Source organism: Schistocerca cancellata, chromosome 9 (assembly GCF_023864275.1).
Source record: "Schistocerca cancellata isolate TAMUIC-IGC-003103 chromosome 9, iqSchCanc2.1, whole genome shotgun sequence".
Lineage (NCBI taxonomy): Eukaryota > Metazoa > Arthropoda > Insecta > Orthoptera > Acrididae > Schistocerca > Schistocerca cancellata.
Genome location: NC_064634.1, coordinates 379,542,185 through 379,556,580, shown reverse-complemented (window position 1 = coordinate 379,556,580; position 14,396 = coordinate 379,542,185). Strand labels below are relative to the sequence as shown.

At 39.2% G+C, this 14,396-nt stretch overlaps 1 protein-coding gene across 1 annotated transcript in view; it reads left to right on the top strand.

The window, feature by feature from the left end:
* LOC126100527 (mitochondrial import inner membrane translocase subunit Tim9) overlaps positions 1-8,096 on the top strand; it is a 44,031-nt gene extending 35,935 nt beyond the window's left edge. The window contains exon 4 of the mRNA XM_049911142.1: positions 7,779-8,096. Coding sequence (XP_049767099.1) covers positions 7,779-7,919 — 141 coding nt within the window. The 3' untranslated portion in view covers positions 7,920-8,096. The remainder of the gene's footprint in view (positions 1-7,778) is intronic.
* Positions 8,097-14,396: the final 6,300 nt, after the last annotated feature.

Here is a 14,396-nt window from a genome sequence, read left to right as displayed (position 1 = left end):
GTGACATTCAAGTAAAAATGCAGTGATAGTCACCCCCTTTTGATTCTTGTTACTTTGAATTAGAGCACACCATACTCCTACAATTGATTTTTGAATCTTGCCTATTGAATGCAAATGTTGCTCGATGATTCAATGGTTGCAATTCATCACATGTCAGTTATTGAGACTTCCTGAATGTGGAAAATCATTCATGCCAAAACAAACTTTCTTTAAACAAGAAAATCGTTTTCTGATGATATCCATCCAATGGCACTCGCCCCAAACACAGTATAAAAATTTCAAAACTGTGTATGGTGCCTTCCTCTATTAAATCCCATTCGAGCAGTATGAGGTATGACCAAAAAGTAATGGGAATTTTTTTAGTTTCCAAGGCTTTGTACAGCCGATTTTCAGTTTTTTTATTTTTTATCATGGTACTCATGTTCCTGATGAATATTTGCTTTTTCAACTGTTTTGGATATTTAGTTTGTTGTTGAAAGTCAAAAAGGTTGTATGTGTTTCTGAGTACTCTCCAAATTTTTACTTTTGAAAAAGATGGATCAATGAGCTCGCATTAAATTTCATTCGATAAATGGAATAAAGAACTGCACAGCAATCGAAATGTTGACTGTGGTTTTTGATGAATCTATTATAAGTAAGACAAGAGTTTAAAAGTGGTACAAACATTTCACAGAGGATTGAGAATACGATGTAGGTGACGACCACCCTGGACACCCTAGCACATCAACCGCTGACGACAATGTGGAAGAAGTAAAGAAAATGGTTCTGGGAAATTGCTGAATCAGAGAGGTTGCTGCTGGTATTGGCATATCCTTTGGCTCATATCAAGCAATTTTTTCAGATGTTTTGCGCATGAAATATGTAGCAGCCAAGTCTGTTCTGGAATCGTTGAATTTCAACCAAACATGTCATGTAGACGTCGCTCAGGAATTGCTGAATAGTGTCGACAATGATCCAAAACTTTATGATGTTGAAACCAAGGCCCAGTCATCCCAGTGGAACCTGCCTGAAGAGCCAAGACTGAAAAACAATCAACTAGTTCTATAAATTCGTAGGTTCTTCTTACTATTTTCTTCTTACAGTAGGATAGTGCATCATGAGTTCCTGCCTTATGATCATATGCTCAATAACTAATACTACCTGAAAATTATGCTCTGTTTGCGTGAAGCAGTCTGAAGAAAACAACCAGCATTGTGACAAAATCACTTATGGAAAATGCATCACAGTAATGTTCCTGCTCACACCTCAATGCTTGTTCATAATTTTCTGGCAGAAAACAAAACTGTTATGTAGCCTCTCCCCGATGTTATTCAATCTGTATATTGAGCAAGCAGTAAAGGAAACAAAAGAAAATTTCGGAGTAGGTATTAAAATCCATGGAGAAGAAATAAAAACTTTGAGGTTCGCCGATGACATTGTAATTCTGTCAGAGACAGCAAAGGACTTGGAAGAACAGTTGAATGGAATGGACAGTGTCTTGAAAGGAGGATATAAGATGAACATCAACAAAAGCAAAACAAGGATAATGGAATGTAGTCGAATTAAGTCGGGTGATGCTGAGGGAATTAGATTAGGAAATGAGACACTTAAAGTAGTAAAGGAGTTTTGCTATTTGGGGAGCAAAATAACTGATGATGGTCGAAGTAGAGAGGATATCAAATGTAGACTGGCAATGGCAAGGAAAGCGTTTCTGAAGAAGAGAAATTTGTTAACATCGAGTATAGATTTAAGTGTCAGGAAGTCATTTCTGAAAGTATTTGTATGGAGTGTAGCCATGTATGGAAGTGAAACATGGACGGTAAATAGTTTGGACAAGAAGAGAATAGAAGCTTTCGAAATGTGGAGCTACAGAAGAATGCTGAAGATTAGATGGTTAGATCACATAACTAATGAGGAAGTATTGAATAGGATTGGGGAGAAGAGAAGTTTGTGGCACAACTTGACCAGAAGAAGGGATCGGTTGGTAGGACATGTTCTGAGGCATCAAGGGATCACCAATTTAGTATTGGAGGGCAGAGTGGAGGGTAAAAATCGTAGAGGAAGACCAAGAGATGAATACACTAAGCAGATTCAGAAGGATGTAGGTTGCAGTAGGTACTGGGAGATGAAGAAGCTTGCACAGGATAGAGTAGCATGGAGAGCTGCATCAAACCAGTCTCAGGACTGAAGACCACAACAACAACATGTTGCCTCCGCCACCGTATTCACCCGACATGGCCCCCTGTGACTTCTCTCTATTTTTGTTGCTGAAGAGAACTGTGAAAGGACATACTTTTGCTACCATCAAGGAAATGAAAACAGAATTACTGAAGGAGCTGAATACCATAACGAAAAATGAGTTCCAGAAGTGCTTTCAAGATTGAAAAAATGCTCACACAAATGTATGATACCTAAAGGAGATTACTTTGAAGGGGACAAAGTTGATGATGAATGAATAAAGATTCTTTTAAAGAAATAAGAATTCTGTTACTTTTTGATCACACCTCACATGTCACAAAATTTGAGACTTTTCCCTTTGCAACTATTTTACAACACTTAAACAATGTTCATAAGAGTCAAATATGCAAAATCCAATTTGTAACTGCAAGACAAATCCAGCAGCTTCAAGTAAGGAAATAAAAATTCATAAATACATGCATAGCAACCAACACATGTTCAACTGCACTGAAGTTTATCAATGTTTATTCATACAGAAAATCAGACTATAGTGAGAAATAACTTAATGCTTACCAGTTTGAAAGCAGAAACATGCCAAGGCTGCTCAGAACCACATCCACATGGTAAGATGGCAGCTGGCATCAAGCAGACAGTAGCATGTAGTCGGTGGTCAGTGCCTACTGTAGGGTAAGAGAAATTGTGAGGGCAATTATCATTTTGACACAGCCACGAGTGCTTGTGCAGAAACATTTATTGAAGATTTTGCTATAAGTGGCAGATTAGAAATTAAAGTAAAGTAAGCACAACTTATTGATGAGGCCTTAGGTCTGTTCTGACTGCTGCCTACAAATCAGTATGAGGAGCAAGTTAATGATCACGGGGCATATAATCAGCATGTTGTAAGAGTCCCTCCATTCATTACTGCCAATAATGCCATTCTTTATTCACGCAACTCCTCATTTGGACTCATAGGGGCTGAGTGGGCCCAGTACCAGACCCCCCCCCCCCCCTTCCCACATCAGAGAAAAAAGTCTAAGAGGGTACCGGCTGTCAATCCCAGGTCCTTCTGCACTGAAGACAGTGATGCTAACCATTGCTGTCGAGGCGGTTCAGGTTCCATCTGACTGACAGCTGTAGCAGGCAGCCAACACATGGCTTAAAATATGTCAAGGAATGAGTGTCAACATCGTGTGATATTTAGCTATAGACTCTGAGCAAGTACAGCACTGTTACAACTTGAGAGGAAGAAAGCACTTCCTCCAGACTCTTCCAGTTACTAAATGTTACCAGGTCATGCTGATTGCCCGGACTTAGAATTCTGAGGGGCAACCAGCTTTATTAGCCTCTTAAGTGAAAAACTCAGACTTTGTCACTGCAGCAGCTGGCCAGCAGACAGGTTTTATGTCACAGTGTGTCCATCAAACACTATTTTTCGACATAGATGCCTTAATTCTTTATGAACTTTGTGAGTAAAAATAAGTTTCCCACCACCTATTTGGTCCATAATTTGATGGCATTCTGACCCTCATTGTCAGTAGGAAACCTTTTTTCACTCATAAATGACTTCAGCGAGGTGAAGAGATGATAAACTGAAAATGCCGGATCAGGGCTGTGAATAGGTTGGTTGATGATGTCCAAGCCAAATGAATCCAAGAGTTGTTTTGTGGCATTCGATGTATGGGGAGATGCATTGTCATGCAATAATTAATACTGCCTTTGTTAACATTCTCCTCCTTTTGTTCTGTGTCACTCTCCATAGTTCTTCATGGTTTCATAGCATTCTACAGTATTGTTTCCCCCTGGGGCAAAAATTCAAACAGGAAAATCCTTATATGGTGTCAAAAGGCAGGCTATGATTTTTTGTGCTGAAACAGCATCTCTTCACTCATGGTGAGGAGGGATAATGCCACTATATTGATTGTCTCTTTGTCTCAGGGTTGTAGTGAGCCATCCAGATTTCATCGGCAGTCACAATAGTCAAGGAATTGTTCACCTTCCAGTCCAAAGTGCTAGAGAAATTCTGATAAAGATGCAGTTCTATTGACTTTGTTTTGATCTGTGAGCTGTTGTGCTACACACCGTGCACACAGTTTTCGAAATTAACGTGTTTAAATAATTTTATGCAGAAGAGATTTCTGGAAATATTGCGCCATCTCATCCAAAGTCAGTTGGGAGTCATCAAAAATCATTTATTTGACCTTGTTCACCATCTTATCAGTCACAGTTGTGGAATGTTCACCCCTTTGTTTATTTTATGAACATTTATTCTGTTAGCTTTAAAGTTGTGACACCATTTGTGAACATTACTGAGATTCATCACACCATCTCAATAAAGTTTTGATTTCATTAAAAATCAGGAAGTGTGTTTTCCTTCGTAAGAAGAAAACAGATTGCAATCATCACCTCTCAGTTCGCGGGATTCGGAATAGAAGGGTTCATTTCAATACAGCACTACAACAAGAGTTTTGAGCCAACAGACAAACAAGCATGCATGCCACTGTCAACACTTTGTCACTGAACATAGTGGTGCTAACTTTGCTGAAAAAATCCCCTTAATCGTCAGAGGCTAAGTACTCTTACTTTCTAGTCATGCATCTTGTTACAATCTAATGTATTATTTTGCAATTTTTGTCTCACCATCATGTAATCCCGCTAAACAAATTTATAGCGGAACTGAAGGAATCTTCCTCATTTTGAATTCTTATTTTGAGCCTATTTTCTCCTGTAACTCTATCATTCCTATACTATGAGAGCATATTTGACCTTGTTCACCATCTTATCCGTAACATTTGTGGAATGTTCACCCCTTTGTTTATTTTATGAACATTTATTCTGTTAGCATATTTGACATGATAAACCAAAATTTATTATGGGAAACACTGGAAAATATTGGTAGTACCAGTGCACCTGATATCAACAATACAATCTCAGTATGTGAATAATATAGTAAAATGATTTGGACACATTAGTGGAGCAGCCTCATTATTTTCTGAAGATAAATAGCCAAGAATCAAAATGAGGTCTATAAGTTAAGTCCATTGTACTGCTAAATATTGAATGATGATTTTCACATGTAAAATTGAAGTGATACCTGTCAGGCAGTTTGACGGAAAAAAAATCCGTGTAATCTGACTGATAGTGTATCAGTGTAAGCATGCAAAGTTGAAAGTTTGTGAAGTGCTGTCCCATAGATTCCAGCATTTGTATAATAGTATACAGTTAACACTGAAACATAATATTAAAAGCAACAAACTTGCAAAATAATGTCCACAAAATGGCAGAATTACAAAACTGATCCTGCAGTATAGTTTGAAAGGAAATCTTAATGTAAAATGCCCTATTAAAAGATGACTTTTAATTTTATAATATTATTGCCCTATTAAAAGATGACTTTTAATTTTGTGTTATTATTATTATTATTATTATTATTATTATAACGATTGTTCCCCTTTAGGAGAGCGATTGAACTTGAATTCATAATTTCATCTTCGGATGTTTTTCTTCTTTGCTTCCCAAGACCTCCTCATCCTCTCAGAATGCTCCTTCTTCCGTTCCTCTGTCAGGCTGACGCGATGTTCTTTCCCAAAACTTCACACTTGTGATTTTATGCCAGCACTCGGTGCAATCTTCGAGATTTTTTAAGTTGATCTGCTGTAGATCCCTCTGGACTTCTTTCAGCCATTCTGTGCCACATTTACTCCTTGTTATAATATTGAATAATTTCTTTGCTGTTCTGGAGTCTTCCATCCTGTAGATGTGTGTATAAAATTTGGCTCGGCGCTTTCTGATTTCATCTGTTACTATGTTGATCTTTCTATAGAGTTCGTTTTGTGGTCTCTTCATCCAAATGCCATTTTCATTGATTGGACCGTAAATCTTCCTGAGAATTTTTCTTTCCTGCTTTTCTATTTCCTTAATTTTTGAATGACCATCAATCACCATTGTTTCAGCTGCATAGATTGCTTCTGGAAGAATCACTGTTGTATAGTGCCTTAATTTTGCGTCTGTCGAAATGCAGTTCTTGTTGTAATGCGTCCATGTTAGCTTGTAGGCCTTCTGGAGCTTGGTGATTCTTTGTTCATTGGCAATTCGGTTTAATCCTGAGGACTGTATAGTTTCACCGAGGTATTTAAAATGGCAGACTTGTGCAATTTTACCATATTTTGTTATTAAAGGGGATTTATTTTCTGGCTGCCTTTCCATATATTGGGTTTTTTCATAAGATATCTGTAGACCGGTTTTTTGTGAAATTTCATGTAGTTTTTCCACTGCGTGAATCGCTTCTGTTCTGTTGTTGGTGATAATTGCAATATCGTCAGCGAAAGCAAGGCACTTGACTTTAATTCAGTTCTCTTTCTTGATACCAATTTGGATACCCTTTACGTGAGGTTCCCATTCCCTGACTATCTTTTCTAGAACAATATTGAAAAGGATTATGGATAGTCCATCCCCCTGTCGGACTCCAGATTTGACTTCGAAGGGTTCTGATACTTCGCCCATGAATTTCACTTCGGCCGTTGTTCCTGTAAGTGTCTGTTCTGTGATTTTTCGTGTCTTTCGGTCGATCCCAAATTCTTCCATGATCTTAAACAGGGTTCCACGGTCCACTGAATCATATGCTTTCCTGAAGTCAGTGAATGTAACTGCTGTGTTTCTGCATTTCCTCATTTGTAATATTGTCTTTAAGCACCAGATCTATTCCGCACATGAGCGTCCTTTTCTGAATCCGGTCTGGTATTCACCAATTAGTGTATCTGATTATTATTATTATTATTATTATTATTATTATTATTATTATTATACTAGGGCCTTAATTCCATTAAATTATATTTTGTTGAATTATATTTTGTTGAATATACATATTGCACATTTGGTGAACTGTTATGCATTATATAAGTATGCAGTGTGGTTTTTTGCCCAAGCTTTTTTTGTATTTTTGGGAGCAATACCCAAACACACAAAAATGCAATATCACACTTTATCTCATCTACCTTGTTGAATATCGCGTCCATGTATCATAATACTAGGAAATGATTTTCTGTAAGACACACTGAGAATGATTAATTGAAGATAGGACAGAACGTATTAGGAATATGTTGCAAGCAAATCCTATCAGTTGGGTTCATTGCATGACAAAGGAGGTATATACAGGCACTTTTTTTAAAAAAAGGTCAGGAGGAAGTTATTAAGAGTAACACCATGTGCACTGGCTTTATGTTTTGGAGAGGCATGGTTCAAATTTGCATCCAACTATCCTGTTTGAAGTTTTTCATTGAAAAAAAAAAAAAAAAAAAAAAAAAAAAAAAAAAAAAAAAAAAAGCTTAATGCAAACATCCAGATGGTTTATTTGAAAGGATGAGACCGATTTTATTTCCTGTACTTGTCTGGTTGGAAACATGGATTCATCATTAATTACCTTATTGTTGGTAGTATGTTAAACTCTTATCTTCCTTATTTCTATATTTATAATTTTCGTCAAAAACACAATTGATAATTCCAAGAATGGTATGAGAAAAGATAATACTTAGTATAAAAGTAATGGAGAGGCACATAAAATAAGGTTCTCTTATGATGAACTACTCAGGAGAACATGTCATACAAATAGTGACTTTGGGTTACAGGAAAAATGTGCACTCAATTGCATGGAGAAGTACCTCAGCATGAATCAGCGTATTTCGCAGAGGTTCCAGGAATTCCAGATGATTGCTAATGAGAATGCAATGGCAGCAGCACAGAAGATGGGAGTAACACCTCAGCGGTGACTTCTTGCAGGATTGCAGAAAAGTATCAGCTTTGTCTGTTGAATTTTGCAGAAGAGATACTTATTTTGTACAAATTTGTATTTTTTTGTAATTATAGTATATTGGTGTGTTCCACCTACAAAAACTTATTTCTCTGTAGATAAGAATCCTTACAATAAAAATTTTTTGTGCAACTATCTTCCTTTTGTAAGCTTAACTACTGAAATAAGATGTCTATTACTAATTTCATCAGGAAATTTCTTTATGTCTTTCAATCATCTCCCATCAGTGGGTAAGTGTTAAGACTACAAATCAGAAGGTTTAGGGTTCAAGCCCCAGTCATTCCTAGTATTATTTTCTTTTAATTCTTTCTCGCATGTGAATAGTTTGCTACTGTCAAAAATTCCAAGCTACATCATGATTTGACAGCCACCATGGGTGCCAAAAGAGGATGAACTTGCATAACCCCACCCCCTCAGCATATAAGAAAATACACACAGAAAGATGAGGAAGTAAAAATTTTATTATAATATTACGTAAAGAAGTAGTTCTTTCAGTGTAAGCTTTGGGGACAATCACTGAGCAAATACAAACTGGGGGCGTCTAGGCTGTTGTCCAAACCTGTTTAACACCTTGTCAGTGAATTTCATGTCCTCCTTCACTTCTGTTCTGTGAAACTGAGCAGGCACAGGCCACTGAGCTTCTTGTCTCCCGTTGTAAACTGATTTCACATCTTGACACATCGTAATGTACTAAATGTATGTTCAGTTCTACTTGTTGTTGGTGGAATAGCCAGGCCAACAATGATTGCCTTGCACACAGCTGGATTAAATGGGGCAACTTGTTCAATCAAATCTGCATATGCCATGGATTTATTTTAGGTCACATCACTCACATCATTTGCGTTAAACATTTCATACCAAGTGATAGCCTCGGGAATAAAATTCTGTAAAAAGGCTCCATAAAAAAGTTCTGTATGAGGCTTTGTCTAATTTTCATATTTTTAGGTTGGATCTGTGTAAGTAACAATGCTCTTTTGCGTGTAGAAGAAAAGTGGTCTCTCGGAGAGGAAATTACAGAGTCTTAAGTATGGCATGAAGACCAATAATTGAATAATTTTTCTACATTTACAGATAGTTGATTTGATCAGTATGTCTGCCTTGCCACCAATCGAGGTCGTTTAAATTCAACAAGAGTTCTCAAATTTTTTAGTTTTCTCGAAGATGACTCTGAACTCTATCAAGGCATTATCACCGTATGATCGAAGCACATACATTAATTTGTTTATGTGGTCATGAATTGTCTTTAAGTTTATATTTACTTTTTGTTATTGGTTGCTCGTGTTCATGTTTGGCAGAATAGACAGCAGACACTAAGAGCTTAACAATATATATGTTGGACTTGTTGCAGTCATGTATAGATGAAACACTTTGGTTTGTGTTTTCAAGTTTGATGCATTGTGTGAGAGTTCTTCTACAGCTCATATAATACTAATAAGGTTCTCAGAAAATTTTCTGATACTCTTGTACTTTGCTGTCCAATGCGTTTCCCAGAAGGCAGGGATATTTTGGATTTTATGTTTCTGCAATGTAATCTTTATTTTTTTTTTTAAAGAAAAGATTATGTACTTTGTTGTCCCAGCAGCACTTCTCATGTCACTGACATTGTTCAAGACATTGACGACAACACTTAACCCGTGCCTTGCTCAGTGGAAGAATAGGGTTGTGGCTTTGGGTACATGCAGTATTATGGTCTTTACACAGATGCATATCTCGCAGAACTTGGAAGCTGCAGGTAGCAAGTTTGCAAATTATCATAAAAAATGTTATGTCAGTATGATAGATAATTCAGCAAGTCAACCATATATTATTAAAACACAGTGAGTACAGTATTATGCTGGAAGTGGATCAGAGAGAGCTATTTATTCACCTGCCTTGCGCACCTGTTTTTTTTTTCTTTCTTTCTCTTGTTTCCATGTTTTCCCAAAACTTAAAGATGTTTACACAATTTCACCTGACTAACTTGCTAATGCAACTGCAGTTGTGACATAATCCTGAAATGGTCTGCTGTTAATCAAATCATTGAGGACAAGTGAAGGGCAATAACTTACGGAAAGGTCATGATTTGTATAAAAATAAAAGTGTGTTAACTTCACTCATTATAAAATCCATACTAATTCTCTTTCACCAGCTACTGACAGCCGTTCGAAGAGTTATTTATCTCATTGAAAAAGTGTCTAGTCATTCGTATATCACAGTACGTAAGAAAGGTGTGCATGTTAGCTATGTAGCAAAATACTCACTGCTTTGCATGCTATCGGATTTGCCAAAAATTGGTTTCGGTTTGTCAAACTGTTAACGAGTTCTGAAGGATGATATTAGTATTTCGCTTCCACTGTGATTTGCACAGATGATTGGAAGAGAGTGCACTACATACAATCCATTTTCTCAAGATTGGGAATAAATATAGATCTCACCCCAAGTTTAAAGAAAAATTAAATATGTTAGCTCCATTTCATATGCAGCAATACATGGACTAATGTGCCCCAAATGCAAACTCCTAGTGACCCCTATTTTTTGTTGCAAAATATTCAAATTTAGCACATTAAATTACTACATATAGAAATATCACAATAACTATGACTATTAAAAAAATGGTTGGCAGTTCATAGTGAAGCTGACAAGTGCAGCTATGAGATGTTAAAGATTTTTTACAAAATAGTTTTAATCATTTGAGAGAGGTTACAACCGGCATGTAAATACCAGCATTCCTAAAGTGTACCCAAGGTGATCAGAGAATGTTTTGGTTGTAACGGATGAAGCTCACTGTTCAGTATGTGATAGACAAGCTGCTGCCTCTTTGAAACCGAGGGGTGGACTCTCCTAGTACTGAGAACAAAAATTTGTTTCTGTGCACCGACCAACCGACCAGATAATCCTGTGCGAGCTCTACCTGTCTTTAATAACATTTCAGACACCAGCTATATGACCACCCATTGCAACACAGACCTAATCCCTTCCAACAATCTGGTTCAGATCCAAATTACAATCTTCTAGAAACTGAATAATATTCTCCAAAATGGCTTTTGCTTTACACTGTTGGAGTGGCACATCTCACAAAAATTCTTCTCAAATTATTGGTGTTTTGCTCACTTGATCTCAGGCAGAAAACTAACTCCAATCACTAATTATTGCGTGCCACTATGTTGGCACTCTTGTCTGCCTAAACCAAAAAAGCAAAAGTTTGCTTCACCTCCTCAATTATTTTGCTTCCTAGAACATCACAACAAGTTTCAGTCACTTCAGTTGGAATTTCACGAGATATATACCTGGAGGTTTTACCTCGTAATTCTAAATTATTTTTCAAAATCTCATCTCCAGAGTCAGCTAGGAAGTGCAGCAAATCTGTGAAAACAGAGCCATCATCAACTTTCCTGCAAAGCGGAAGATTATGTGAAGACTATTGATATAATTGACTGAAGTTTCACACAATTTTCTTCAACTTACCCTTGATATGCCGTATTTAAACATTCATGTACATTTGGTCCCTTTTTGTCCATTACTTGTTCAAATGTTTCTGAAGAAGCCAACCCATCATGATGCTACTTATTTTTTGATTGAAACTGTGCAGCTTCATGAAACTTTGGAAATTTAAGGCAAGGAGAAATAAATGAACTGTCCTTGTAGACCGTGATGTACTAGATGGCTAAATAGGCCAACCATGGGTTGATTGTAATCATTCAGGTTTAAAGGCTTGTTTACAATTAACACTTTGTCATTTTTAAAATTTAAGTTTTACTAGGTGTCCAAGGATTCCTTAATAATTTTGAACACAAATCATCATTGACTTGATACTTAGTCCAAACACAACCCAATTTCTAATAATAAATTAGTTGTGCTGCTGCTTGTGAAATCAAGAGATGTCTTGTAGAATACCGTTACTGAAATTTTTGTTGACTAAAGTATGTGTGGTATGTATGCTTACACAATAAAATTGAACTAGTGAGTGTTCACCAGAAACTTGTGAATATTGTCTTATTTTTTAGTGAGGAGCATGTAAAGTAAATCCTATTTTGGCATTTTACAGAATGTGCTTAACTGGCACATTTTTTAGATTAAAAACAATATGTTAGATGACAAAAGGCACAGGTATTAATTTGAGTTTCAGTACAAACATCACATACCTGTATTGTATTGCATAATATGAGAAGTATCACCACCACCACCACCACCACCACCATCAATGATCTTGTACTTTCTGCACATAAAAATCTTATGCCACTCATAATTTCTCTCTCTCTCTCCCTCTCTCTCTCTCTCTCTCTCTCTCTCTCTCTCCCCCTCTCCCTCGACCCCCTCCCCCTTTCCCAACTTAGTTGACTTTTTATCAGCCCAGATGATAGCTGTACCCCTAAAATGTCAGATACAGAGAAACACCCTCACAGATGAGACTTTCCCCCCTGCGGCTCCAAGGTAAGAATAGGCCCAAGGTATTCCTGCCTGTCATAAGAGGAGACTATAAGGAGTCCCTCCCCTCAAGGGGGTAGTTTGCACCTGCGTCTGGAGACGGACAGTTCAACGACTTACATTTGTGGTCATTTTGGTTTTTCGCTTATTCTGGTTTCTTCCTTCCTTTGTTTGTTTCCTTTCTTTGTCCTTCTCCCTCTCTCACTGTCTTCCTTACTTTTTACCTTGCCTTCTTCCCCCTGCCTTCTTCCCCCTGCCTTCTCCCCCCTGCCTTCTCCCCCCTGCCTTCTTCCCCCTGCCTTCTTGTCCGCCCTACGATCTCCGCCTCGGCGTTTGAGACAGTCTGTCCATTTCTCTTCCTCTCTCCCTTTTTTTTCCTATTATTCTTTCCTCCCTGCGCGTGCCTGAAGGCCGACCCATGCGTTAGCACGCGTAGCTGGCAACGGGGTATCGCGTAATTCCCCGCCCTGGGTAGACAAGTAAGACATGCACGTAGGGGTGATTGTCTGAGCTGACACCTTCCGACCATGCCAATTGGTCCCTCTGTCCGTTTCTTGGGAGGTGTGACCTGAGGTGTAAACATTCACCTAAGGCGGGAGCGCCCTCTGAGAGGGTCCCCACAAGGAAGGAGCGCGCCATCGGAGACGCTGGCACACATGGGGGATTCATCTGCAACGGATTTCTCTTCTTCTTCTTCTCTCTCTCTCGACTTCTGCCCAAAAACGGAAACTTGACCAGCCACCAGTGACAAAAGTACTACCGCCTGCCCCAAAGTTCCTCGTAGTTTCTAGATCTGAGGATGGAAAGGATTTTTCATCTGTCAACCCTTTCGTTATTCAGAAGGGCGTAGATGCCATAGCCGGACCTGTCAAGTCTTGTACCAGGATGCGTAACGGTACCTTGTTGTTGGAAACAGCGCCTTTCAGGCACAAAAACTCCTTCGGGCCACACTCCTGTACACGTTCCCTGTCGGGTGGAGGCTCACTGCACTTTGAATTTGTCGCGTGGTGTGGTACCTACTAGATCACTCGACGAATTGACTGTTGAGGAGATTCAGTCTTTCCTCGCTGAGCAGGGCGTGACGGCTGTCAGTAGGGTCATGAAAAAGGTCGCCAATGACCTTGTACCGACCCGGACACTTTTCTTGACCTTTGATAGTGTTCAGCTGCCGTTGCGCATCAAAGCAGGCTATGAGGTTATTTCTGTTCGCCCCTATGTCACGACACCTACACGCTGCTACCAGTGTCAGCGTTTTAATCACACCCACCAGTCTTGTTCTAATGTGGCTAAATGCGTCACTTGTGGCAGGGACACCCATGAGGGTGACTGTCCACCTCCGTCTCCTCGTTGCGTGAACTGTCAGGGTGACCATGCAGCGTCCTCCTGCGACTGTCCCATCTACAAGGATGAGTGCTGTATACAGGAAATTCGGGTCAAAGAGAAAGTGGCCACCTCAGCTGCTCACAAGTTATTTGCTAGTAGGAAGCCTACGCTGCTCCCAGCGGGGAAATACAGTACTGTCCTTGTGTCTCCTCGGCCTACCAGGGAGGTGTTGACGCAGACATGTGATCTGACCTTTAGCGCTACGGTCGTCCGTTCGGCCAGTGCTAAGACCGCCCGGTCAACGTCTCCTCTTCCTCCCGTCACCCCTAAGACACAAGCACCTTCACCAGCTTCTGCCAAGACTAAGACCCAGAAGTCAGATGCACGGGCCTTTAAGAAGGAACTGTCCCGTGAAGACTTCCTCCATACCCCGAACTCCCAGCCATCGACCAGTACTTCGACTAAACGACCTTCCAAGAAGGCTCATAGGAAGCAAAGTTCTCCTTCTCCGCCACGGTGTGTTTCTTCTCCTGTGCCACCCAGTGGTTGCCGCCCCAGGCCGTCATCCGTTTCTGAACATCTGGCTGTTCACCGGCGGAGGAAGCTCCCCCTCCCGGCCATCTTAACATGGTGGCCGACGAACCTATTGAAACAATGGATGATGACACTCTGCCTATTGATTGCGGCAGCAGTGCTCGCTCGAAGCCAG